Source organism: Scyliorhinus canicula, chromosome 10 (genome assembly GCF_902713615.1).
Source record: "Scyliorhinus canicula chromosome 10, sScyCan1.1, whole genome shotgun sequence".
In the NCBI taxonomy this organism is placed as follows: Eukaryota; Metazoa; Chordata; class Chondrichthyes; order Carcharhiniformes; family Scyliorhinidae; genus Scyliorhinus; species Scyliorhinus canicula.
Genome location: NC_052155.1, coordinates 108,083,355 through 108,109,392, shown reverse-complemented (window position 1 = coordinate 108,109,392; position 26,038 = coordinate 108,083,355). Strand labels below are relative to the sequence as shown.

The 26,038-nt window shown below is 48.1% G+C and overlaps 1 protein-coding gene and 1 long non-coding RNA gene across 3 annotated transcripts in view; one reads left to right on the top strand and one right to left on the bottom strand.

The window, feature by feature from the left end:
* The window catches only part of LOC119972596, a 65,517-nt gene extending 52,402 nt beyond the window's left edge, over positions 1-13,115 (bottom strand). The window contains exons 1-2 of the long non-coding RNA XR_005462111.1: positions 13,084-13,115; positions 1,265-1,322 (exon numbers count right to left, since the gene is read on the bottom strand). This is a non-coding gene — a long non-coding RNA (uncharacterized LOC119972596). The remainder of the gene's footprint in view (positions 1-1,264; positions 1,323-13,083) is intronic.
* Positions 13,116-13,480: 365 nt separating this feature from the next.
* ppp1r42 (protein phosphatase 1, regulatory subunit 42) overlaps positions 13,481-26,038 on the top strand; it is a 236,261-nt gene continuing 223,703 nt past the window's right edge. For both annotated transcript variants that reach the window (XM_038809530.1, XM_038809529.1), the window contains exons 1-4: positions 13,481-13,878; positions 13,973-14,164; positions 25,414-25,637; positions 25,767-25,933. In XM_038809530.1, coding sequence (XP_038665458.1) covers positions 25,506-25,637; positions 25,767-25,933 — 299 coding nt within the window. In that variant the 5' untranslated portion in view covers positions 13,481-13,878; positions 13,973-14,164; positions 25,414-25,505. The remainder of the gene's footprint in view (positions 13,879-13,972; positions 14,165-25,413; positions 25,638-25,766; positions 25,934-26,038) is intronic.

Genomic DNA, 26,038 nt, shown 5'->3' with positions numbered 1-26,038 from the left:
AACTGGTTTAACAAACTAGGAACTGTGACCTGTGCCCTGTTCTCGTCCAGATACTTGACATATCTCCAAACCAGTCTAGCCTAATATCGCATAAGCCTATCGTTAACTGGTTCTGACTATTCTGATGAATAATGAATAGATAACTTGAATATCTAGTAGATCAAGCTTGATAAAAAGTTAGCAATTTTTACAAAATAGACTATTTCTGTAGATTTGAGTGTGGGTTTGACTGCAGTCCGAATGTAAATTGCATCTGTGGTGGAACTGTTAGTCAGGATCACGGCTTGCATGACAAGGTGGAGCAGGCAGAGGATAGTGACAAACTTCTGGGGGCAGCCAAAATGGAGACGACACTCTATATAATCTCTCACGGTTGAGTGTCGAAGACTTTTGTGAGGTCAAATAAGGCCATGTACAAGGGTTGGTGCTGTTCCCTGCATTTCTCTTGTAGTTGCCAAGCAGTAAAGATTATGTCCAGGGGCGGCACGGTGGCGCAGTGGTTGGCACTGCTCCTCATGTTCCAGGTTCGAACCCAGCCCAGGGTCACTGTCTGTGTAAAGTTTGCACATTCTCACCCCCAAAACCCAAAGATGTGTAGGGTAGATGGATTGGCCAAACTAGATTGCCTCTTAATTGGAAAAAACTAATTGGATACTCTAAATTTAAAAACAGATTGTGTTCATTGTGCCCCTTAGAGGACAGAATCTGCATTGCAACTCTGGGAAGAGCTCTCAAAACACAGGGTGATTAAGGAGGATTCTTATAGAAGCAAAGAATTTACAGTGCTGTAGGAGGCCATTCGGCCCATCGCGTCTGCACTGGCCCTTGGAAAGGGCATCCTACTTAAGCCCGTGCTTCCTCCCTATCCCCGTAACTCAGTAACCCCACCTAACCTTTTGGACACTAAGGGGCAATTTAACATGCCAATCCACCTAACCTACACATCTTTGGACTATGGGAGAAAACCAGAGCACCCGGAGGAAACCCACACAGACACAGGGAGAAAGTGCAAACTCCACACAGACAATCACCTGAGGCTGGAATTGAACCCAGGACCCTGGAGCTGTGAGGAAGCAGTGCTAACCACTGTGCCACCCTTGCAATGATCTTCCCTGTGGCTAACAGCAGGGAAATTGATTGATTGATATTTATTGTCACATGTACCGAAGTACAGTGAAAAGTATTTTTCTGCGGCCAAGGGAACGTACACAGTACGTACATAGTAGACAAATTCCTCTGTAGTTACTCCGGTCGGACTTCTCACCTTCCTTGAAGATGGTCATGATTACAGGGTCTCTGAGATTTTCGGCCATGTTCTCCCCCTTTCAGATAAGGAAAATTAGGTTAGAAATTTGTGTTAATAGTGCTCCTCCACCATAGAACATAGAACATAGAACAGTACAGCACAGAACAGGCCCTTCGGCCCTCAATGTTGTGCCGAGCCATGATCACCCTACTCAAACCCACCCTATACCCATAACCCAACAACCCCCCCTTAACCTTACTTTTATTAGGACATGTTTTAGTGTTTTGGCAGAGATTCCATCTGCACCTGGTGCCTGCTTTTTCTTTAGCTGTCAGAAGACATTTTCTACCTTGGGCCAGTTTGAGGTTGTGCTGAGATGGTGCAATAGCATGCTGCAGGATGGAGTCGAGCTCACTCACATTGAAGACAAAATCTCTGTTTCGGAGGTCTTTAAAGTGCTCCTTCCAGCGGGCATTGACTACCTTCCAGTGTTTGATGAGTACCTCTCCATTCTTGGCCAGCAGTGGGGAGCTTGGTCATAGGTTGTCTTGACTGCGCTAGAGAAATCTTGGACGTCATGTCATGGTTGTCAGCTAGCTGCTGGATCTCCTGCACTTTTTCCACCATCTGTTCTTCAGGTCACGGGTTTTTCGCTGAACTTCTGCCTTCAACCATTGGTAGAGCGAATTTGTTGCTCTCGTGTTTCATGTTTCATGTTCAAAACACCTTGCACTTGTGGCTTATCAGCTCCTAGATCTTCTAGTCATTCTCATTGAACCAGTCTTGGTGTTTCCCGATTGAGTAACCACGCATCTCTTCGCAAGTGCTCGTTATGGGGGCCTTGAAGGCCACAGGTGGTGAGGACACTCGGTGTTCTTGTGTCACCGGGAGTTGGCAGATGGGCAGTGAAGTACTGGTTGAATAGGGTTCTGCTATCAAAACTTTGGAAGACCTCAACATTGATTTTCCTGCAGCATTGTTTCTGTTGCCATCACTGCTTTGGGGATATATTGATATTGATCACAGAGCAGATAAGACGGTAGTCTATCCAACAATCATCGTTTCCTTTCACGGAGCGGGTGATCCACACAAGTTTTTGGTCCCTCGCTTGGACAATGACATAGTTGAGCAGGTGCCAATGCTTAGAGCAAGGGTATTCCCATGTGGCCTTGACTTGTCTCTCTGACGAAACAAGGTGTTGATTATGACAAGGCCGTGTTCTAGGCATTTTAGCGAAAGCAGGGTACGGTTGGTTTTGGATTCCTTCCCCTCCCCCCGCTTCCCCTGCCGATTACACCTCACAAGAGGTCTGTATCCTATCCAACTTCGGCATTGAAGTTACCAAGGAGGATCTGATTCTCGCCAGTTGGGACCCGGGTGAAGAATTCTGCTTTGAATTTGTCTGTCGCTTCCAGTGTTGTTACATTCGCTCTGTGGATTATAATGCACTGGTTCTGGGCTTGGGTGAATCGAAGGGTCATGAGGCATTTGTTTATCCCGCAAGGGGAGTATATGAGAATACCAATTATTTTGTTTTTCATGCCAATGCCAACCCCATGGAGGCGGCGATCTTCTTCTGGTTTATCTTTCCCGAGGAAGGTGTGACCGCCACCTTGTTCCTCCAGCAAGCCTTCCTCTGCCTGTCGGGTCTTGCTTAGAGTGATAATTTCAATGTCAGAATGCCTGAGCTCCCAGGCAATGACAGTAGTACACCATTCTGATTTGCCGCTTTTGGGGTTGTACATGAGGTTCCTGACATTCCAGGTCCCGAGGTTCATTGTGAGTGGTGTAAGAGCTCTTTTAACATGGCATGGCTATTGCACACCAGTTGCCACACAGGCTTGATGGGGCAAGGCTTTGGTCCATTGGCAAGGGGGTCCAAGATGGCTGGAGACCCAGCTCTGCTGCATGGGTCTAGGACATCGTAGTGCACATACTCTGTGATGAATGTAAAACATTGAAATATATATGTTGTATTATATGTATTTGTTGCAGTAATGTTTGAAAAGCCCAGGTTAGGATGTTTATATATCTGCATCAGTAATATTATTTAAAATCCTGGATTAAAAGACAGGCAGACTTTGTGGCTGTAAAATTGTAATTAAGGTGTCATAAAAGTGTGATAATCATTCTTTCAAACCATGTTTATGTTTAGAAGGAGAGGCCTAATGTGATTTTGTTATGATTTCTGGGGATTTCCGAGGGAATAGATAATTAGAGACATTGGGTTGGATTCTCCGTCCAGCAACACTGGAATCGGAAAATGCGATCAGGTGAAGAATCTCACATCAGCTGAAAACCGAGGCCGACACTGGGCGTCCGACGGCATGCCATGCTCCGGTGCTTCAAAAGAGGTGTGAATGCATTCCATAGCGCACACTGGCGTGGACATGCGAATTGTAGAATAAACACCACTGGCATATCATTAACAGGCCCAACCCGACCTGGCAATTTCTGGCCCCCGTGCAATGCTCCGTCTCCAATAGGAGGAATTACCAACTGTGAGGTTCACGTGACATATTTAAAATCGGGAAGCAGACGCCATGGCTGATGAGGCAGAGAGAGGGAGGTACAAAAAGTGTCCAACATTGCTATGGTGGGCTGACAGTTGTGTTGCTGGCTGGAGAGTTTCTGCCAGGGCCGTGGAGAGTAGTGGGGAGCGGCCAGGAGATGGGCCCTGGGATGGGGGGAACGGGCACAGACCATTGCTGCAGGCTGCAAGGCAACCATCCGGCTGCACATGCTGCTGACCGCTCACAGGGAACTTAGCGCCACGGGTCGTATGATTGCCTCACCAGGCCACCCCCTAGGTACCATCTGGCCTCAGCCAACCCATCAACGGGATGGGCGTGCTCCAGCATAACCAGTGCCTATTTGCAGCTCCTGCTTGTCGGGCTCGCCGCGCCATACCTTATGTCGGCATGCTTTGGAATTGCATTAGTTCCACATGGTGTCAGTGCTAGCCCATTAGGATGTCCTGAATTGCTCCCGAACCGGTGTCGCTATCATGCACGTAAAATACTCGCGATTCAGTCCCAGCGTCAGCACTTAGTCTATCAAACGGAGAATGCAGCCCATTGTGTTTAAACTTAAGTAAGTCATGGGATTTGAGTGGGATAAAGATGATGCAAGTCATGAGAGGAGGCAGTAGCTACATGCCTGTAGCAGAAGGTAGTTTTTGTTTAGTTTCTGGAAGCTCTGAGCTGAACAATAACATTTGCAGAAGGCTGTCAGATTCAGCATTTAATCTGACAGACAGGGATCTGCAGGTTGTTTACTGAATGGATTTCTCTCTCAGTCTTGTGGTGATATGATTTGCATAGCTGTCTGCCATTGGTGCCGAACACCGGCTTACCATTGGCCCTGGTCGGTCATGTGCCTCTCGGCCGATTGGTTGAGACCAGTCATGTGACAGCTCTCCGATTGGTCGAGAGGCTGAGTTAACCACGCCTCCTTACTGAGGTATAAATAGTCGAAGCGCCCGGCGGTCGTCCATTTTATTGTAGACAACCGCAGGGCTACGTTCTAGCTTATTAAAGCCTAACTTTTGTATAGCAACTCGTCTCTCATGCAATTGATGGGTCATCAATTTAATAAGCTAGATTTTTGAAGATGGAGTTCCGGATCAAGCCCGAATGCCTCCGCATCAGCCCGCAAACTCCGAACTGCAGAACTTTTTCAACATTGGCTGACATGTCTCGAAGGATACCTGGAATCTGCAACCTGCCCCCCCACCATGGCACAGAAGCTTCACATCCTCCACTCCAGCGTGGGTATAGCAGCCTATGCGATAATCAAGGAGGAGAAAGATTACGATGCTGCCATGCTAAAGCTGAATGGACAATTCCTTAAACCAGTCAACAGAGTATTCGCCCGACATCTGCTAGCCACCAGACAACAGCTCCCCGGTGAGTCATTAGACCAATTTTACCAGGCCCTCGCCATCCTGGGGAGGAATTGCTCCTGCCTCGCAGTTTCAGCTACGGAGCACATGGAACTGCTGATCAGAGACGCTTACGTGGCTGGGATGCAGTCCCCCACTATCCGCCAGCGGATGCTGGAGAAAGATGACCTCAGCTTAACTGAGGCACGGACTCTCTCCACCTCCCTGGAGGTCGCCGATTTAAACGCCCGCGCCTATGTCCCCAGCCGCGCGGCACCATCCTGGGCCTCCTGGCACGCTTCCCCACCGCCATCCGCCGCTCCCGACCTCCCTCAGGCCTGCGCTGCGGGACGCCCCGACAAGTCCACGGGGCCCCGCTGCTACTTTTGTGGGTTCGTGAAACACCCTCGCCGCGCTGCCCAGCCCGCTCCGCCCTCTGTAAGAGCTGCGGGAAGAAGGGCCACTTCTCTAATGTCTGCCAGGCCAAAACGGTTGCTGCAGTTCTGCGCAGCGACCAGGGATCCCCACCTCCAGGCCCTTGCTGGCCCCTCCTGGACGCCGCGCAACACTCTCCCCCCCGCCCCCGGGCCCCTGCGCCCGGCCTGCGCACCTCTCTCTCTCCTCCGGGCCCTCCCAGTCCCCTCCTGGACGCCGCGCAACTCTCTCCCCCCCCCGCCCCCGGGCCCCTGCGCCCGACCTGCGTGCCTCTCTCTCTCTCCTCCGGGCCCTCCCGGTCCCCTCCTAGACGCCGCGCAACTCTCCTCCCCCCGCCCCCGGGCCCCTGCACCTGGCTTGCGCGCCTCTCTGCCCCCGCTCCCTGCCGCTCCGATCGGCCCGCCGGCATCGCTAACCCCGCCCCCAGCAACCAAGAGGGCCCCACGTGCGCCGCCATCTTGGGGCGCCGACTCCACGTGCGGGCCCTGGGCGTCGACATCTTGGGGCGCCGACCCCATGAGCAGGTCCTGGGTGCCGCCATCTTGGGGCCCCGACTCCACGTGCGGGTCCTGGGCGCCACCATCTTGGGGCCCCGACTCCACGTGCGGGTCCTGGGCACCGCCATCTTGGGATCCCGACTCCACGTGCGGATCCTGGGCACCACCTTCCGGGACTGGCACGCAAGGTTCTTCCAGCATCTACTCGGACGACGACGACGAATACGGATTTTCTCCACGGCTCGCGGCCATTCAGCTCGACCAGTCACGTCCACGCACGCTCGCCAAAACGACAACGCTCATCTACCTCAACGGCCACGAGATGGGCTGTCTGCTGGACTCTGGGAGCACGGAAAGCTTTGTTCACCCTGCCACGGTAAGACGCTGCGCGCTCCCTGTCCATCCTGTAAAACACAAAATCGGGTTAGCCTCAGGTTCGCACTCCGTCCGCATCACCGGGTGCTGCATCGCGGACCTCACGGTCCAAGGGAAGGTTTTTTAAAATTATAAACTCCTTGTCCTCCCTGACCTTTGCGCACCGGCACTCCTAGGACTGGACTTCCAGTGCAACCTGCAGAGCTTGACCTTCCAATTCGGCGGCCCTATACCCCCCCTCACTGTCTGCAGCCTCGCGTCCCTCAAAGTGGACCCCCCCTCCTTGTTTGCTAATCTCACCCCCGATTGCAAACCCGTCACGACACGGAGCAGACGGTACAGCGCCCAGGACCGGTCCTTCATCAGGTCCGAGGTCCAGAGGTTGCTGACGGAAGGGGTCATCGAGGGCAGCAACAGTCCCTGGCGAGCCCAAGTGTTGGTGGTCTGGACTGGGGAGAAAAACCGGATGGTCATCGACTATAGCCAGACCATCAACCGGTTTATGCAACTGGACGCGTATCCTCTCCCCCGTATTTCCGCCATGGTAAACGATATCGCGAAATACACGGTCTTCTCCACTGTGGACCTTAAGTCCGCTTACCACCAGCTCCCCCTCCGCGCGAGTGACCGCAAATACACCGCGTTTGAGGCAGATGGGCGCCTCTACCACTTCCTTAGGGTTCCATTTGGTGTCACAAATGGGGTCTCGGTCTTCCAACGGGAGATGGACCGAATGGTCGACAAGTACGGATTACGGGCTACCTTCCCGTATCTTGATAATGTCACCATCTGCGGCCACGATCAGCAGGACCATGACGCCAACCTCCAGAAATTCCTCCAAACCGCAAAACTCCTTAACCTCACATACAATAAGGATAAGTGCGTGTTTAGCACCGACCGTCTAGCCATCCTCGGCTACGTAGTGCGTAAAGGAGTGATAGGCCCCGACCCCGAACGCATGCGCCCCCTGATGGAACTCCCTCTCCCCAATACCCTCAAATCCCTCAAACGCTGCCTGGGTTTCTTCGCGTACTACGCCCAATGGGTTCCCAACTACGCTGACAAGGCCCGTCCCCTCATTCAAACCACGATCTTCCCGCCGTCGACAGAGGCCTGCCTGGCCTTTAGCCACATCAAAGCGGACATCGCAAAGGCCACGATGCGCGCCATCGACGAGTCCCTCCCCTTCCAGGTCGAGAGCGACGCATCAGAATTTGCTCTGGCGGCCACCCTGAACCAAGCGGGCAGACCCGTGGCCTTCTTCTCCAGAACTCTCCAGACTTCCGAACTCCGCCACCCCTCTGTGGAAAAGGAAGCCCAGGCCATAGTCGAAGCTGTGCGACATTGGGGGCACTATTTGGCCGGCAGGAGGTTTACCCTCCTCACAGACCAACGGTCAGTAGCCTTCATGTTTGATAATGCACAAAGCGGCAAGATCAAGAATGACAAGATCTTACGGTGGCGGATCGAGTTGTCCACGTACAACTATGAGATCTTGTATCGTCCTGGGAAGCTCAATGAGCCTCCTGATGCCCTGTCCCACGGTACCTGTGCCAGCGCGCAGATAGACCGCCTCCGCTCCCTCCACGCGGACCTCTGCCATCCAGGGGTGACCCGTCTCTACCATTTCATTAAGGCCTGCAACCTGCCTTTCTCCATCGCGGAAGTCAGGACAGTAACCCGTGACTGCCACATCTGCGCCGAGTGCAAACCGCACTTCTACCGCCCCGAGCGCGCACACCTGATCAAAGCATCCCGCCCCTTCGAACGTCTCAGCATTGACTTCAAGGGGCCCCTTCCCTCTAACAACTGCAACATTTACTTCCTGGCGGTAATTGACGAATTCTCCCGCTTCCCCTTGACATGACCACATCGACCGTCATTAAGGCCCTCCTCTCCATCTTCTCCCTGTTCGGCTACCCCGCATACATACACAACGATCGGGGGTCCTCCTTTATGAGCGACGAGCTGCGTCAATTCATGCTCAACAGGGGCATTGCCTCTAGCAGGACGACCAGCTATAACCCCCGGGGTAACGAACAGGTCGAGCGGGAGAATGGTACCATCTGGAAGACCATACTACTGGCCCTCCGGTCCAGAGATCTCCCTATTTCCCGATGGCAAGAGGTTATCCCCGATGCCCTACATTCTATCCGCTCACTCCTCTGTACCGCAACAAATCAGACACCTCATGAACGTCTTCTTGTCTTCCCCAAGAAGTCGTCCTCCGGATCCCCTCTCCCGGCGTGGCTGGTCACCCCCGGACCCATCTTGCTCCAGAAGCATGTGCGGGTGCACAAGTCCGACCCGTTGGTGGAACAAGTTCAGTTACTCCACGCTAACCCGCAGTATGCGTATGTGGAGTACCCCGACGGTGGCCAGGACACGGTCTCCCTCCGGGACCTGGCACCCGCCGGCGTGCGGCCTTCTCCCCCTTCACCACACACCCCCCCCTGTTTTTTTCCCCCCAGCGCCCACTCAGGTCACCCCTTCCCCATCCATGGCGTCTCCACAGCCAGCTCGGGTGACGGAGACTATACAAGGACCATTGCTCCCGGGCTCCAGGACGTCACCGGAACCACCACCATCGGCTGAACCGACGTCACCTACTCCACTGCGGCGGTCTGCCAGAACGTCACGGGACACGAAAAGACTGATCGAATCGATCTAAATTCAACAGCTCCATGGACTTTGTTGGGATTTTGTGTAATATTGCGAATTGTCTGGGCCAGTGGGAAGCCCAAAATGTAATAAAAGGAGAGAAAATTTTTGTCCTCCCGGCTGCTACTCATATCACCAGTTCTCTCCCCCCCCCCCCCCCCCCCCCCCCCTCCCGGCTTCTTTCTCCGCAAGGGGTGAATGTGGTGATATGATTTGCATAGCTGTCTGCCATTGGTGCAGAACACCGGCTTACCATTGGCCCTGGTCGGTCATGTGCCTCTCGACCGATTGGTTGAGACCAGTCATGTGACAGCTCTGCAATTGGACGAGAGGCTGAGTTAACCACGCCTCCTTACCGAGGTATAAATAGTCGAAGCGCCCGGCGGCCGTCCATTTTATTGTAGACAACCGCAGGGCTAAGTTCTAGCTTATTAAAGCCTAACTTTTGTATAGCAACTTGTCTCTCGTGCAATTGATGGCTCATCAAGTCTTCAAGCAGTCTTTTTTTAAAAAAGTCTTTATCCAGAGGCTGGCAAATAATCCACATCGGAATTCTCTGTTCCTAAGACTAAGTGTTGATGCCGGCGCAGAATTTGTGGAGTTCCACCACAGCAAAACTGTCGCCGCACCTGGACCGATTCAGCAACTGTTAAGGGGCTAGCACCGGCACCACGTGGAACACAATCGATTTTAATGAGAAATGGTGTGGGATTCGCAGGTTTCGCGATTGACACTCAGGAGGCTGACAAGCTGCAGCCTCATATTCGCACTTCACTCCCCACACACATCATCCCAGCAAACAAGATGGCAGCAATATGGCAGATGCCCCACACTTCAAGGATGCCGAGCTGGAGACCTTCCTGGACGCAGTGGAGGAGAGGCAGATGACCCTGTACCCCGGACTGCGAAGGAGGCTGCCAGCCGCTGCCATTTTCCATGCCTGGACACAGCTGGCAGAGGTGGTCAGCGCCACCAGTAACACTGTCAGGACCGGCCAGCAGTGCCGCAAAAACCTGCACAACCTCCTCAGGACGACCAGGGTGAGTAGGCAACACTGTGTCACTGGCACCAACCACTGTCCCAGACACCCGTAACCCTACCCCCACCCACCCAGAGGGCAGGTGAACCCCAACCTTGCACCCCACGTCGACACCCTGTAGAAATCTACCCTGTGGTTAAGTGTAGTCTCGTTTACACCTTAACTCAGTAGAAATTTGCACTACACGTCTTGGATGCATAATTAAATCTTTATTGTGTCTATTGATTACAATTGAGAGTTTGAAATCTTCTTGCGGTTACAAATCAAATATTCTCAATAAAGCCCCTGCCAGCAGAAGACTTTAAGAGATATAATTAAACTTAGTAGCATACAAACAAATTGAACTTTCAAAATACAGTAATGGTTTCTTGCTCAAAGCAAAACAGCTTGCGCAGACTTAGAGTTAGAGTGGAAATATGAATATACGAAATAAGATAGTAGATAGTCAAGCATATAGTATAGTGTGATCCCGGAATGGAAAATGGCTGCCCGGACCTCTTTCTTTAAGTAAAATGTTATCAATCTGAGTCCTCTGTTCCTACCCTTGTAATATGCTGATTGGCTTGGATGAGTCTCAAATGCATTTGATTGGATGGTTAGTTGTCAATCATCAATATGCAACATAGATATGACTATGTTGCATCTTTGGGTGACTTGTGTGTGTTGGAATGTAAACTTACACTTATTATCAGGTCTGGTATTTGCTGACTGCCAAACTATTCACATTTTAAACAATGGTAGATCATGTTAACTATGGTGCACATTTTGACCTTCAGTAGAATTGTTGTATTTGCTTCTGGTTCGGCTGCAAATATTTTGAAATCCATTCTTTTATGATTGCAAGCTATGCGCTTTTGTAATCTGAGGTTGTGTTTGCAGTCTTATGGTGGGATCCATTTTTCAATGATTTTTGGACTGGGCTTTAGTATTTATAACAAAATGGCTAAATCAATGATCCTTTTACCTATCAGAAATAGCTGGTTTCCTTCACACCCATACCGGCCACCATGGCCTGGTGCCCTGGCCACTGAGGCCACCAGCTACCCACCACCTGAGCTGCATACGTTGGACTATCTAACACTGTTGTTTTCTGTTTGCCCTCTCCTCCCCCTCAGAAGACTGCCCACAACCGCCGGGAGCGGGAGAAGACTGCTGGGGGACCACCGGACTTGCAGCCCCTCACCATGGCAGAGCAAAGGGTCCTGGACGTGGTCGGCGGCCCACAGGAAATGGAGGTCACCGGGTTGGATTTCAGCCGAGGATGAGGAAGTGAGCCCCTGCTGAGTGGCGGTTTCCCGTGACACATGTGTCAACCACCCACACCCTCACCCCCATATCACCCTCAACCTTGGCCCCCACACCACCCTCACCCATACACCGCCCTCACATCACCACAGCAGCCACCACACGTGAAGACAGCCCAGTCCATTACAAAAATCTGCCTCCCATCCATTGACTCCATCTACACCTCCCGCTGCCTGGAGAAAGCGGGCAGCATAATCAAAGACCCCTCCCACCTGGCTGACTTCTTCCATCGGGCAGGAGATACAAAAGTCTGAGAACACGCACAAACAGACTCAAAAACAGCTTCTTCTCCACTGTTACCAGACTCCTAAACGACCCTCTTATGGACTGACCTGATTAACACTACACCCCTGTATCCTTCACCCGATGCTGGTGTCTATGTATTTACATTGTGTATCTTGTGTTGCCCTCTTATGTATTTTCTTTTCTTTTCATGTACGTAAAGATTTGCTTGAGCTGCTCACAGAAAAATACTTTTCACTGTTACACGTGACAAAAAAATAAATCCAAATCCAATATCAATATTCTACATTACCGGTGACTCGAAGCTGGTGAGGTGCCTTCAGACTTTCCACCCTGAACTTTGAAGTCTTAAGGTGTATTGAGTATTAGTTGGGTCACTGTCTGTGCGGAGTCTGCACGTTCTCCCCGTGTCTGCATGGCTTTCCTCCGGGTGCTCGGGTTTCCTCCCACAAGTCCCGAAAGATATGTTGTTAGGTCATTTGGATATTCTGCATTCTCCCTTCGTGTACACGAAGGGGCACCGCAATGTGGCGACTAGGGGCTTTTCATGGTAACTTAATTACAGTGTTATTGTAAGCATCATTGTGACAATAAAGATTATTATTACTAGTTCACCATATTAGTAGAAAATTACTTTCTTTTTGTACCTTCTTCTTAAGAGTTATCTTTAATTGTTTGGATCTTCAAAGAAGGTTTTTTTTCTTAGTTGATCCTCAGTCCTGGTACAATCTCATGTTCTTGTGCTATGGCCGGTAGGAATTATGCACAATAGTACATCTAATTCTTGACTAGTTAAAGTAATTTATTTAAAAACAAATGGGTGGTAAAGATAATTATAAGAAATATACTGCAAACTACTAATACACAAAATTATCCTAGAGCAAGTATGACTATCCACCAACTGGACTAACTCCCAACTCCTCAAGGTAGAGTCACATGGCAGATTTACACTGTCATCTGCTGGTCGGAGATCGTGTACATCATTGTACATATGATTGCTTATGCATCACACCCATCTTTAAATCCAATCTCAGGGCCTGTAAGTTGATCCATTACATTGTGAAAAATTACCCTGGACATATCCATTTGGAGAAGTCTCGGTCATCAAACACTCAACATTTGCGGAGAATGCAGGACAAACGAGCATGCCGCAAAATTAGTGCTTTAAACCCCTCTAATGACTTTGCATATATTTGCAATCTGCAAATCGACTTGGCTTTACATCGCATATGCTGACTACACTAACCTAGACCAGTGTTCTTCAAACTTTTTATCCAGGGATCCATTTTTACCAACCAGCCAACCTTCAGGACCCAACCCGGCCGATCTTCGTGACCCACGCCGGCTAACCTTCGCAACCCATGAGGGCCGAACTGCGCGACCCACCATTTTCTCTTACCTTGTTTGCTGCTGACAAAAATGGAGGAAATGGTTTTGTGTCTCTTTGGCCCTCATACACGCTCCTCCAATGGAACCTGTTGGATGAAGGTGAAGCCTTCAGGTGTTGGAAAGTATGGAGTCTCCATCTGTCCAAAGTTCTGAATTTTTTCCCTGTAATCTTTTATCAAATAAAACCCTCCCGCACTTGTAAAGAAAAAGAAAAATGAAATGAATAAAATAAATGAAAAAATAAAAATTAAACGAAAATAAACGAATAACGCCCCCCCCCGGCCGAACGTGTAAAACAAAAAGCTGCGACCCTTTAAAAAAAAACGGCCGCACTGTGCATGCACACCGATGATCGGGCATACATGCGCAGTGCGGCCGTATTTCTTTTACATGATTGCGGCCACTTTGTAGGCCGCTTGCAGCCGGCATTAACAGCTGGCTGCTGCGCCTGTTGCGCGCACAGGAGCGCCGCGACGGACAGCTCCACGACCCTCCCGACACCCGCCCGCGACCCACCCGCGGGTCGTGCTCCCGAGTTTGACAATGCCTAACCTAGACGGTGAATGATTGGGCTTTTTGCTGAACACTGATCTGTCTCGATCAACCAACTGCTAGGAGAATCCATCATTAATATTTGTAAAGTAAAGCAGTAGTCCTCGTTCTGTCCCCAGTTTAATTTTAACAATGATTGTTTGATTACCTCCTATGATTTGCAGTTATGGGTGCTAGAAATAAGAAAGCATTTATTGCTGATTCACTTGCAGAGTCCTCGATCAATGGGGAACAAAGTGAGCAGTACGAGAAGGTGAAATCATTTATTTGTAGTTATCATTGATCTTATACTTAGAACGATGCCGTGCACTGGCAGTATTCAATATTATCCTCACTTGCCGTTTTAGGATGTTCCGGCCCACTGAGCAAATCTTTTTTAGGGGGTTGTGGGGGTTGCTTCACCTGAAAGCAAAATGGTGGCACCCGTTTCCATAGTAACCGACAGAGCGTCGCCCACGCGCTTTCAAACGGGGCAATGTTCGAAACGGCCGCGGGGCTGGGGACAGACGCCGGGTAGCTTTACAACGGCACTGTTTAAGGTAAAGTGAATGTTCAGTCCTTTATTCTGTTTGTTTTAAGTAAGTGCGGGGCGAGTTCTTTCCCTACTCTGGTTAATTTGCATTTCCAATGTTTGGTGTAAGTGACCGGGCCCCTGGAGGCGGTGGATCCACTGCCGGTACTTTCTTCGCTTCCCGGTGTGAGTTGAGCTGGTGAACATTACGGGCCACTTTATGCCCTGTGGGACAATTTGTGTCAATGTCATCCGGTTTCGGCTTCGCATTCACATTCGCATTGTGCGGGATCTGAAGCCGCCTTCAGGCGCCTTAAGCAGCTTGACAACGGTAGTCGTTATGTTGACATGATCAATTTCCTAATCTACTTTCCCCATTTTAACCCCCCACCTCCCAACCGTTATCCGGATTATGGGCCGGGATTCTCCGATCCTGCGCCAGATCGGAGAATTGCCGAGTGGGGTGCGAGAATCGCGCCATGCTGCTCCGACGCCAGCCTGTCAATTCGCTGGCGTCGATTCTCGGATTCCCGCGGGAACCCCGCCGCACCGGTTGCCCCCCCCCCCCCCGTTATTCTCTGCGCCTCGACAAGCCGAGTTCCCGCCCAGTTCGGCGAAGTCCCACCGGTGTGGGCCATGCATGGTCCCACCCAGCGCGACCTCGGAGTTCTGGCTGCGGGGCTGTCCTAGTGGGGGGCAGGGGGGATCTGTTTCGGGGGGGGGGGCCCTCCACGGTGGTCTGGCCCACGATCGGGGCTTACGAATCGGCGAGCCGGCAAGTTCTATGGGGGGGCCTATGTTCCTTCACGCCGGGCCCCTATAGGGCTCCACCATATTGCCCGGGGACCGGTGCGGAGACGGGAACCCATGCGCATGCGCCGGCCGTGGCGTGCATGCGCGGAGCCGTGGCGTGCTGGCGTTGGAGCGCCGGAGCAGCAGACACCACTCCGGCACTGTACTAGCCCTCTAGGAAGGTGTGAATACCTGGGCTTGGCGACCCGTTGACGCCAGCGTGGCTTGCGCCACTTTTGTTGCCGGAGTCAGAACTTAGCCGCGGGATCGGAGAATCCTTCTGAACATGCATGTGTCAATTTAATTGTGATTTTCTACGATTCCCCCCTGTGTGTGCATGGGTTTCCTCCGGGTGCTCCGGTTTCCTCCCACAGTCCAAAGATGTGCAGATTAGGTGGATTGGTCATGCTAAATTGTCCTTAGTGTCCAAAATTGCCCGTAGTGTTGGGTGGGGTTAAAGGGTTATTGGGGTGGAGGTGTGGGCTGGGTGGGGTGCTCTTTCCAAGAGCCGGTGCAGACTCGATGGGCCGAATGGCCTCCTTCTGCACTGTAAATTCTATGATTCTGACAAATGGACTGGACAGGAGTGCTTCTTCGCTCCCCACGCTCCCATTAGTTCAATTTATTTTACGTCCAGCGGATTGTCCCCTGGGTCGTTTACATAAAAAAGAAACCCCGTCGGCCCCCTGCCTGGTGCTTTGACTCAGTGCAATGGGCGGGGAAAACCTTTAAAAGTCTGATGGATGTTAGCCCAATGAAACCATGACATAGGGTCGGAATTAGGTCATTCGGCCATTGTGTCTGCTCCACCATTCAATCATGGCTGGTATGTTTCTCAGCCCCAGTACCCTGCCTTCTCCCCATAACCCCTGATGCCCCTATTAATCAAAAAATATTTGCAAGAACGGACTTGCACCTCCACTAGGTGAAGTGCGGCACTAACCCACAATCTTCTGACCAAGACCCAGGAATCAATCTTACCATTGAACCCAAGGGTCACTTCAGCCAGAGTGAAGGGCAGCACGGTGGCGCAGTGGTTAGCACTGCTGCTTCACTGCGCCGAGGTCCCAGATTCGATCCCAGCTCTGGGTCACTGTCCATGTGGAGTTTGCACATTCTCCCTGTGTTTGGGTGGATTTTATCCCCACAACCCAAAGATGTGCAGGTTGGGTGGATTGGCCACGCGAAATTGCCTCTGAATTGGAAATTTTTTTTTTAAAACTTGAAATGTTTGCTTAAAATGCATACCATACTTATATTTTTCAAGTTATTTTCACTGTACAACAATTGTACCCAAGGTATTGAGAGTTGCACGAGAGCACTAATAACAACAGCAATAACAATCGTAGAGTAGCCAGTTATCTTTCTTTTCCAATTCAGGGGCAATTTAGTGTGGCCAATCCACCTGACCAGCACATCTTTGGATTGTGGGGACAAAACCCACATAAACACAGGGAGAACGTGCAAAGTCCACACGGACAGTGACCCAGGGCTGGGATTTGAACCCGGGTCCTCAGTACTGCAGTCCCAGTGCTATCCACCGCGCCACATGCCACCCGTGCAATAACAATCTTTACTAGTGTCACAAGTAGGCTTCCATTATCGCTGCAATGAGGTTACTGTGAAAATTTCCTAGTCGCCACACTACTGTGCCTGTTCAGGTACACTGAGGGAGAATTCAGAAGATCCAATTCACCTAACAAGCACGTCTTTCGGGACTTGTGGGAGGACATCAGAGCACCCAGATGAAACCTGTGTAGATTCTGCACAGACAGTGGCCCAAGCTGGGAATCAAACCTGGGCCTCGAGCGCTGTGAAGCGACAGTGCTAACCACTGTGCTACCGTGCCGCCTCACTCTCAATTCCTGCTCCTTTTCAAAAGGGACAAGTAGTTGACGCTTCTTTGCCATAAAATCAGGAGCTGAACTTTTGACAGAAATGAATATGGGCCTAAATCTATGTCTTGGGACTCTCAATTATCTGGAGGAGGTGAAACAGTGGGGCGAGGGGGAGGGGACGTTGCAAGGGTTCACAGGACAGGAGATTTTGAAAGTTTATGAGAAAAGACAATAGTGCAGGCTAGTGAAACTGGAAATGATAACCAGATTGTGACAGGAAAGGACTGAGGGTATAAACATAAGAGTGCAGCAGCAAATAGGGTCAGTCAGAGTGGGGAAAGTTGTAAAAACATAATTAAAGGCTCTTTATCTGAAAACCCACACATTCATGACAAGACAGTGCAAATTGAAATTAATTGGCATGGTATGATAGTCATTATAGCTGCATCATGGATGCAAGATGACCAAGACTGGGAACTGAATACCCAAAGGTGTTTAACATTTTGTAAATATAGGAAGAAAGGAAAATGATGTAAGATGGCTCTGTTTATAAGGGATGAAATCAACACAGTCGTAAGAAATTAATCTTGGATTCGAAGATCAAAATGTGGAATCAGTTTGGATGGAGATAAAACATAGCAAGGGACAGAAGTCATTGGTGGGAGTGATTGGGTTGGTTTCATTTAACTCACTTGGCTAGACAGCTGGTTGGCGATGCAGAGCAAGGTCAGCAGTGCAGATTCAATTCCCATACTGGTTATTCATGAAGGTCCACCTTCTCAACCTTGCCCCTCACCTGAGGTGTGGTAATCCTCAGGTTTAATCACCACCAATCAGGTCTCCCCCTCAAAGGGGGAAACAGTCTATGCGACCTTCACCTTTTACCTTTATAGGCACCTTAACAGTAAATACACTGCAGGGAACATAATGGATTGGACAAATCAAATTGGCAATGGTAACTTTGAGAATTAGTTCATAGTGTATTCGGGACAGTTTCTTAAACAATACATTTTGCAATCAATGAGGGAGTGGGTAATTTTAGATCTGGCAATGTATAATGTGAGATAATTAATTATTAATGTCATAGTAAAGGATCCTCTAGGCAAAAGTGATCATAGCATGATAGAGTGAGAACCTTCAATTGGAAGCAGATGTTTTAAACGTAAATAAAGGCAATTATAAAAGTATGAAGACAGAACCTTGGCTGTGATGGACTGGGAAGTAAGTTAAAAGGTAAGATGGCTGAGAAGCAGTGGCAGATATTTAAGGAAATATTTTATAACTCTCAATAAATATATATTCCATTGAGAAAGAAATACTCTACAAGAAGGATACACCATCTATGGCTTAACTAAGTTAGGATGATAGAAAAGGAATACAATGCTGTATAGATCATTGGTAGGCTAGAAGATTGTGAAAATTTTAGAAACCAGCAAAGGATGACTACAGCATGATAAATAGGGAGGAATAAGAATATAAAAGTTAACCAACAAGGAATATAAAAACAGACAGTAAGAGTTTCTACAAGTATGTAAAAGGGAAACAAATAGATAAAGTGAGCATTGGACTTTAGAGATTGAGACTGGGAATTAATAATGGGAAACAAGAAAATGGCAGAGGCAATGAACAAGTATTTTATATCTGCCTTCATAGTGGAAGGCACACAAAAATCAGAATAATAACGGGAGAAAATCAAGGGAAATAGGGAGGGATAATTTTTAAACAATCACTATCGTTCGAGAAAAAGTGCGAGGTAAACTAATGGAACTAGAGGCTGACAAGTCCCTCGACTTGATGACCTGCTTCAATTTGATACCATCCTTAAAATAAATGGCAACAGAGATAGTGGATGCATTAGTTGTTATCTCCAAAAGTCCATAAAGTCTGGAAAGGGCCCAGTGAATTGAAAAAATATACAAATGTAACTGTAGAACCTGACGGGAGAGACGACAGGAATGCTCAGTAGGGTAGAAATGAACAACTGGTTTATTATAGTATACACAAATAACAAAACTACAACTCCTCTCCCCAAAGGGCCACCCTTCCTAGCTTGCACCCAGGTCAAGGATTTTATACTGAGTGCTCCACCCCCAATTGCCGGGGGAGTTCATACTCAGCTGTGTAAGGGGGGAAATCATATAGAGCCCAATCCTTGGCCCCAAAGGGGTCATAACAAGGGTTTATTCAAGGAAGGGGATAGAGAGATTGCAGAAACTGTGGGCCAGTTAGCCTAATGTCCGCCATTGAGGAAACGTTGAAGTCTATTATTAAGACTATAGGATATTTTGAAAATCATAATAAAATCCAGCAGTGTCCACATGGTTTTACAGAAGTGAAATTGTGTTTGACAAATTTATTAGAGTTCTTTGAGTCAGGTGGATAAAGGGGACCAGTAGATGTGCTGTTTGATTTCAAAAAATGCAGTGCCACATAAAAGATTCCCATAGAAGTTTATGAGCTCAAGGTGTTGGAGTAATATATTAGCATGGATAGAGGATTGGCTGATGAGCAGGAAACTGAGAGTCAGGATAGAGGTATAACTTTCAAGTTGGTAAAATGTAACTGGAGGGATGCCACAGTACAAACCCTCAACTATTTACGGTCTAAATTAACTTCATAGGTGAAGACCTTGGGCGCGATCTACTGGCCATGCTGCGCCCGAAAAGCAGTGCACTGCAATGCAACAAGGCTAGTAAATGCTGGGAAAATCCGCTCCTGGGATCTACCCAGCTCACCACGCCTTGTGAGATTGCATTAAATCTTGTGAGACGTCGCAATGTGAAGCCCGCCCTTTCTGGGCAGGATCACTTATTGGTAAATTTGCATATGAGATTGATACAGCTAGTGTCACTCTAATATACAGTTCCCTGAGATAACAAGGCGTTGAGATCTATCCCATTCGTCTTGCAGACCTCGGGCAAGCACTGTTCAGTACTGGTCCCTACAAATGTGCCTGGCACTGCTAACTGGCAGGGGCATTGCCATGGTGCCAGGCTGGTAGGGTCAAGGTGCCAATCTGGTATTTTGTGCGCGGCGATGATTGGTCCTGGGGGCGCCCTATGCACGTGAGGTGGGGTGTGGTGTGGTGGCTGATGACCCCCTTATTGGTGAGTTGGGGCTTTGGGTGGGTTTGGGGGTCGCATCCAGGGGTCGGGAGGTCAGGACGCCATTTCCCTGCACTGAGGAATTTTGGCGAGCGGAGCTCCTCAGAGCAGAAAATGGGACTAAGTGCAGCCTTGACCGCGCATTACCCACGGATTCTGAGGGGGCTTTGCAGGATAGATGCTGGAAGAATGTTTCCCCTCGGGATATTTGGAACAAGGGAGCACAGTTTCAAAGTAAGTGTCCTCCCATTTAAGATGGAGATGGGGGGTGGGTGGCGAGAAAGGAGAGTTTATTTTCTCAGAGAGCAGTTAATCTTTGGAATTCACTACTCCAGACAGCCAAGGGTCATTGAATGTTTTCAAGTCTGAGTTAGACAGAGTTTTGATCCACCAGGGATCCACAAGGGTTAGGCAGGTAAATTAAGTTACAGTGACAATCAGATCAACAATGATCTTATCAAATGATTTCTGGATTGGTAAAATGGCCTACTCCTGCTCCTATTTCTTATGCTCTAATTATGAGGCAATGGGGCGATTTTTGGATGAGACTTTAAACCAAGGTCGTGAGTGCCTTCTCAAGCAGGCACCCTGAGGTTGTGAACTGGGACGGGGTGGGGGGTCTGGGAAATACCAGGGAGCAGTTTCGAGCTCACTCTCAAACGTCGTCTTGTCATTGGAAAGAATGAAGATGAGCAGCCAATTTAAATAATTAAAGGCGATTTTCATGGCCTGTTGGTATTTTGCCTGCACCGGAGTGACCCTCGACATGTAAGGATGCCAAAAACTTCACGGGGAAAGCCTCCCTATGGCTATCCAGGGGTGCTATTGGAGCCGGAGGCAACATGCCTCAAAAAGGGTGGCTCTGTGCAAGGAAAGCCATGTCCGTAGCACCATTGAGAGTAACCTATCTGCTTGGTACATTGCTTTTAAATTTCTTACTTACCTCTCTGAGGGAGTCGTCCTGTTGAATTAACTTCTGAATATCCAACCTGCCTCGGCAGTGCTCACCCCTCCCGGTTGCACAGCCAAGGTTTCAGTTTGGCCTCTGGCAGGCAGCATCTGCACTCCACCCTTAATTGGACTGTGTGCCTGGATCCCAAATGGGAACCTAACTATTTTCAATTTGTAAAACTGTAAGGAATTGTTACAGCAAAACAGGAGTGAAAACATTGACCAATAGGTATTTTTTATATGAAAACAAACTTTAATTTGATCAGAGGATTAACCACATAAGCAACAAAGAAATCTGCCACTATATTCCAATCAAGCAATCCACTCATGAATAAAGTTAACAACCAGGGTTTTACTTGCTTTTCTTTGTGCAAAGTCTTTGGAGAAAGAATCATTCAGGACCAACTAAAACACTTGTATTCAGATTAGAGTTCATGGACCTACTGACTTTTCAGACAGACCTGACTCCTCCTTTTAACTACATCACCTGTACCCAAAGCAAAAGGCATTCTTTTGTCTCTTCTTAAAAAATGTCCCTTGACTTCTTTGGACACGACGAAACATAATATCCCTCATAAATCATCTACACCCCAGGGGTCCTTCAAATCTGAACAATATCCTATTAACTAGCTATCTGTAAACAGGAAAATTATTCTCAAGATCTAAAGCAGAACACTTCACCTGCAAATTAATGATTACCTCACTTTCACGACACCTTAATCACAGCTCTAGCAGTCGTACTGTCTGTATACATCCTAACCCAGGTTTTAATAACATTACTGCAAAAAAATATAAAATATGACAATTTCTTGCATTCATCATACTGGAGGCACCCAATTAGAACAAATAACAAAACAGCACAGGAACAGGCCCTTTGGCCCTCCAAGCTTGTACCGGTCATGATACCAACTTTTGCCAAAACCCTCAGCACTTCCTTGTGCCATATCCCTCTATACCCATCCTATCCATGTGTTTGTCAAGATGGCTTTAAAACATTTTTTAGAGTAGCCAATTATTTTTTCCAATTAAGGGGCAATTTAGCGTGGCCAATCCACCTAACCTGCACATCTTTGGGTTGTGGGGATGAAACCCACGCAGACACGGGGAGAACGTGCAAACTCCACACGGACAGTGACCCAGGGCCGGGATTCGAACCCGGGTCCTCAGCGCCGTAGGCAGCAATGCTAACCACTGTGCCACCGTGCTGCCCTGTCAAGATGGCTTTTGAATGCCGTTAATGTTTCTGCTTCCACAACCTCCCCAGGCAACACGTTCCAAGCACGCACCACCCTCTGCATAAAAAAACCTGCCTCGCACATCTCCTCTAAACTTTCTCCCACAGATCTTAAACCTATGCCCCTGGTGACTGACCCCTCCACCCTGGGAAATAGTACCTGCCCATCCACTCTATCCATGCCTCTCGTAATCTTATAGACCTCTTATCAGGCCGCCCCTCAACCTCCGTCGTTCTATTGAAAACAGTCCAAGACTATTCAGCCTCTCCACATAGCTAACATCCTCTAGACCAGGCAACATCCTGGTAAACCTCCTCTACACCCTCTCCAAAGACTCCACATCATTCTGGTAGTGTGTCGACCAGAATTGTGAACAGTATTCCAAGTGCGGCCTTACTAAGGTTCTATACAACTGTAGCATGACTTGCTAGTTTTTATACTCGATGCCCCATCCAATGAAGGCAAGCATTCCGTATGCTTTCTTGACTACCTTGTCCACTTGTGTTGCCACCTTCAAAGATCTGTGGACCTGCACGGCCAGATCTGTCTGACTTTCTCTATTCTCAAGTGTTTTGCCATTTACAGTATATTTCCCCTCTATGTTAGGCCTACCAAAATGCATTACCTCACAATTAGGAGGCAATCGCTGGGGAAAATATATTTATGGTTTCTGCCGTAGAACAGAAACTATAGACTCAGGATCACCTCATCTATGGACAATAGGGTCCTGGAGTCCCGAGTAAAATCATGCCCAAAGGTCCCATGGCAGTATTTAAAGCAGAGTAGAAGAGTTCTCAATCAACATCATTTGAATAGATTACTTGTTCATTATTAGTGCACTAATTGGCAGCTGGATTTCCAATATTACAACTACAAAAAGTATTTTATTAGCTGTAAAGTGCTTTGGGATATCCTGTGATCTTGTAAGTTCTTTCATTAAGTACAAAGAAAAAATGTTGTAGAGGAAGTGCTAAGAAAATGGGAACCAATGTTTTATTCGGTCACTTGGTACCATTCTCAATCAAATCCTGCCTTTATTTTAAAGGTAGTTACTCTTGCCTTTCCTCTGGCTTAATCTCCAGGACCTGATGGGGTCTGTAGCAAAATGTTTCTGGTGGCATGTAACTTTAGCACCATTGAGTGGAGTGTCACTTGATGGCACTTTTGATGACATAGTCTGTTTCTACTAGATCTGAACATGGTTAAAGTGGATGACTCCCATTTGTTACTTTTTTCACCATCTGACATAGGCCCAATCTAGCAGTTATGTCCTTCATTACTCTGCCAGTTGAATCAGCGGTGGTCCCCAACCCATTGTATAATCTGTGCCCTTGTTTCTTTATGTGCTCTGTCTAAAAGAAAGTTCAACACAAAAATACTGATTTGGCAGTTTCTGAGGACTTTGGGATGATAAGTGATAATTGTTTTACTTAAAACCATAAGACTTCTTGAATCACTGTTACAGATTCCCAGAGTCATGCCCACATGACTACTACAGTACTTGGTTCAAATTCTTTTTTTAAAAGACATTTTATTGCAAACATACACAACATCAACAGAATACACAGTCCATCAAAGCATAGTCAACAGTTTGTACAGCTTTTCCCCCTTTTAATCCCTCCTCTCCTGTGACGAACAGCTCCTCAAATAAGGTGATGAACGGTCTCCACCGCCCTTCGAAATCCTCTTCTGACCCCCTCAACTCGAACTTGTTCTTCTCTTGCCGGAGAAAGTCCTTAAAGTCACCCAGCCAGGCTGCCACCCCTGGTGACGTATCCAACCTCCAATTCAACAGGATCCTTCGCCGGACAATCAGAGAGGCAAAGGCCATGACATTGTTCCCCCTTTCCCCCCAGCAGCTCTGGCTCCTCTGAGACCCCAAAGATTGCCACCATAGGGTCTGGCCTGACCTCCATCCCCACTATCCTGGATAATGTCCCAAACATGGCCTCCCAAAGCTCTCCAGCATCTTGCAAACCTAGAACATGTGAGTGTGATTCGCTGGCCCCAGCCAAACTTCTCACACCCATTGGTCACCCCCTGTAAGAACCCACTCATCCTCGCCCAAGTCATGTGTACCCTGTGCACCGCCTTGAACTAAATCAAACTCATCCTCGCACAAGAGGAGGTTGAGTTCACCCGCTGCATCACCTCAATAAAGAGTCCCCAAACTATTTCCCTCCCCAACTCCTCCTCCCACTTATGCTTTATCCTCACCACATGTGCCTCACCCTCCTCCCCTAACCATCTGGATGTATACCCAATCCTACCCTCCCTCAAATCGTCAGGGAGCAGCAGTTGCTCCAACAATGTGTACTCCGGTAACTTGAGGAATGTCTGACACACCTTTCGCGCAAAGTCCCACACCTGCATTTACCTAAACTCACTCCCCTCGGCAGCTCAAACCTCTCCCGCAGCTCACCCAGCCCCACAAACATCCCCTCTGAGAGCATATCCATAACCCGCTCAAACCACCCCCATCACCCACATGTGGCTTAAGCTGTGGTTCCCACACAGTGTCGTCAACATTGACCCTTTATCGAATTTCCATACCCTGATCGTCGAATGCACCACCGGACTCCCCGGGGCTAACGTCAACGGGTCGGCTACGAGAGCCCTCAGACTTGACCCCGTATAGGACTCCTCGTCCAACTTGATCCACTCCACCCCCTCTCTTACCTCCCCCCCCCCAACAATGCCTCATCATCTCCATATTGTCAGCCCAGTAATAAATAATACATCAATAATACATCATGCTCGGGAGAGTCAAACCCCTTTCTGTCTCTGGGCGCAATTCACTCAAATGGGAATTCCTATGTGCCATTTGTAGTTAAAGTGGATTGAGAGCAGAGATGTTTTTTTTTCTTGTCTAATTGGGAATGAAGATAGCAATTAAGGATATTGTATTCACTGTGTTGAGTAGTATTGTTTAGCTAGTTTCTGGTGTGATGTTAAAATTGTGATACTGTGTTAGTAACAGTGTTTGTTTAAAATCTCTTTTTATTTGTGCAATCACTCCTGGATCATCCTTTCCTCACAGTCTTACAAAAGTAAAATCAAACGTTGGAATTTCTGTCCAGTATCCAGACTGTTGGGATCTGGTCTGGGATTGGAATATAATCAACAGGCTAACAGTCAGGGATAAGTATGTTTTTCACAGGTGACTGAATTTATGTAAATGGATGTAACCTAGACTTAGGAAAATTCCCCCACTGACTTCATTGAAACATTGTTCCTTTCATCCTGTGCACCCATTGGTTTTACTGTGGAGAAACTAAAATCAGCCTTACTGTGTTCAAGGTATTTGTATTCTTATATATTTGTATTGTATAATTGTCTGTTAATTTTATTCCACAGGAATATTTAATTTTTTTTTGAAAGAGCCAAGAGTTCAAACACAACTTTACGTGAAATAGCTTTGAATCAAGTTCTTTCAAATCTGTTACATCATGGGTCGACTTACAGTGGATCTAATTGCTAAAAGTAGTGTCCATGTAAAGAACAGAAGAGATGAGCCATTGGAACAATACTTAAAAAAACTAACTCATCTTAATTTTTCAAACAAGAATATTGATGAAATCGTAAGTTCACTTAATTGGTTGATGCTAAGTCATATTCCCTGATTTTTACTGCGCATGTGATTAAAAGTGAAATACAGTTTATATATGTTGAGTTGTTTTTCTAAAACTATGCTTTTTCTTTTATTTCAGGATGACCTCTCTGTATGCAAGAGCCTGTCTGTCATATATTTATATGACAACAACATCACACAGATTCATAATTTAGATTTTGCCTTTAATCTCACCCATCTGTATCTGCAGAACAATAACATAACACACATCGCAAATTTGTCCTCATTACAAAACCTCTCTAAATTGTAAGCCAATCATAACTTTAATTTTTCAAAATGGAAGGTGAAAGCAAAAATATAATGAGAATAATGGGCTGTGCCATTAGCTTAAATAAGAAAGAATTTGCATTT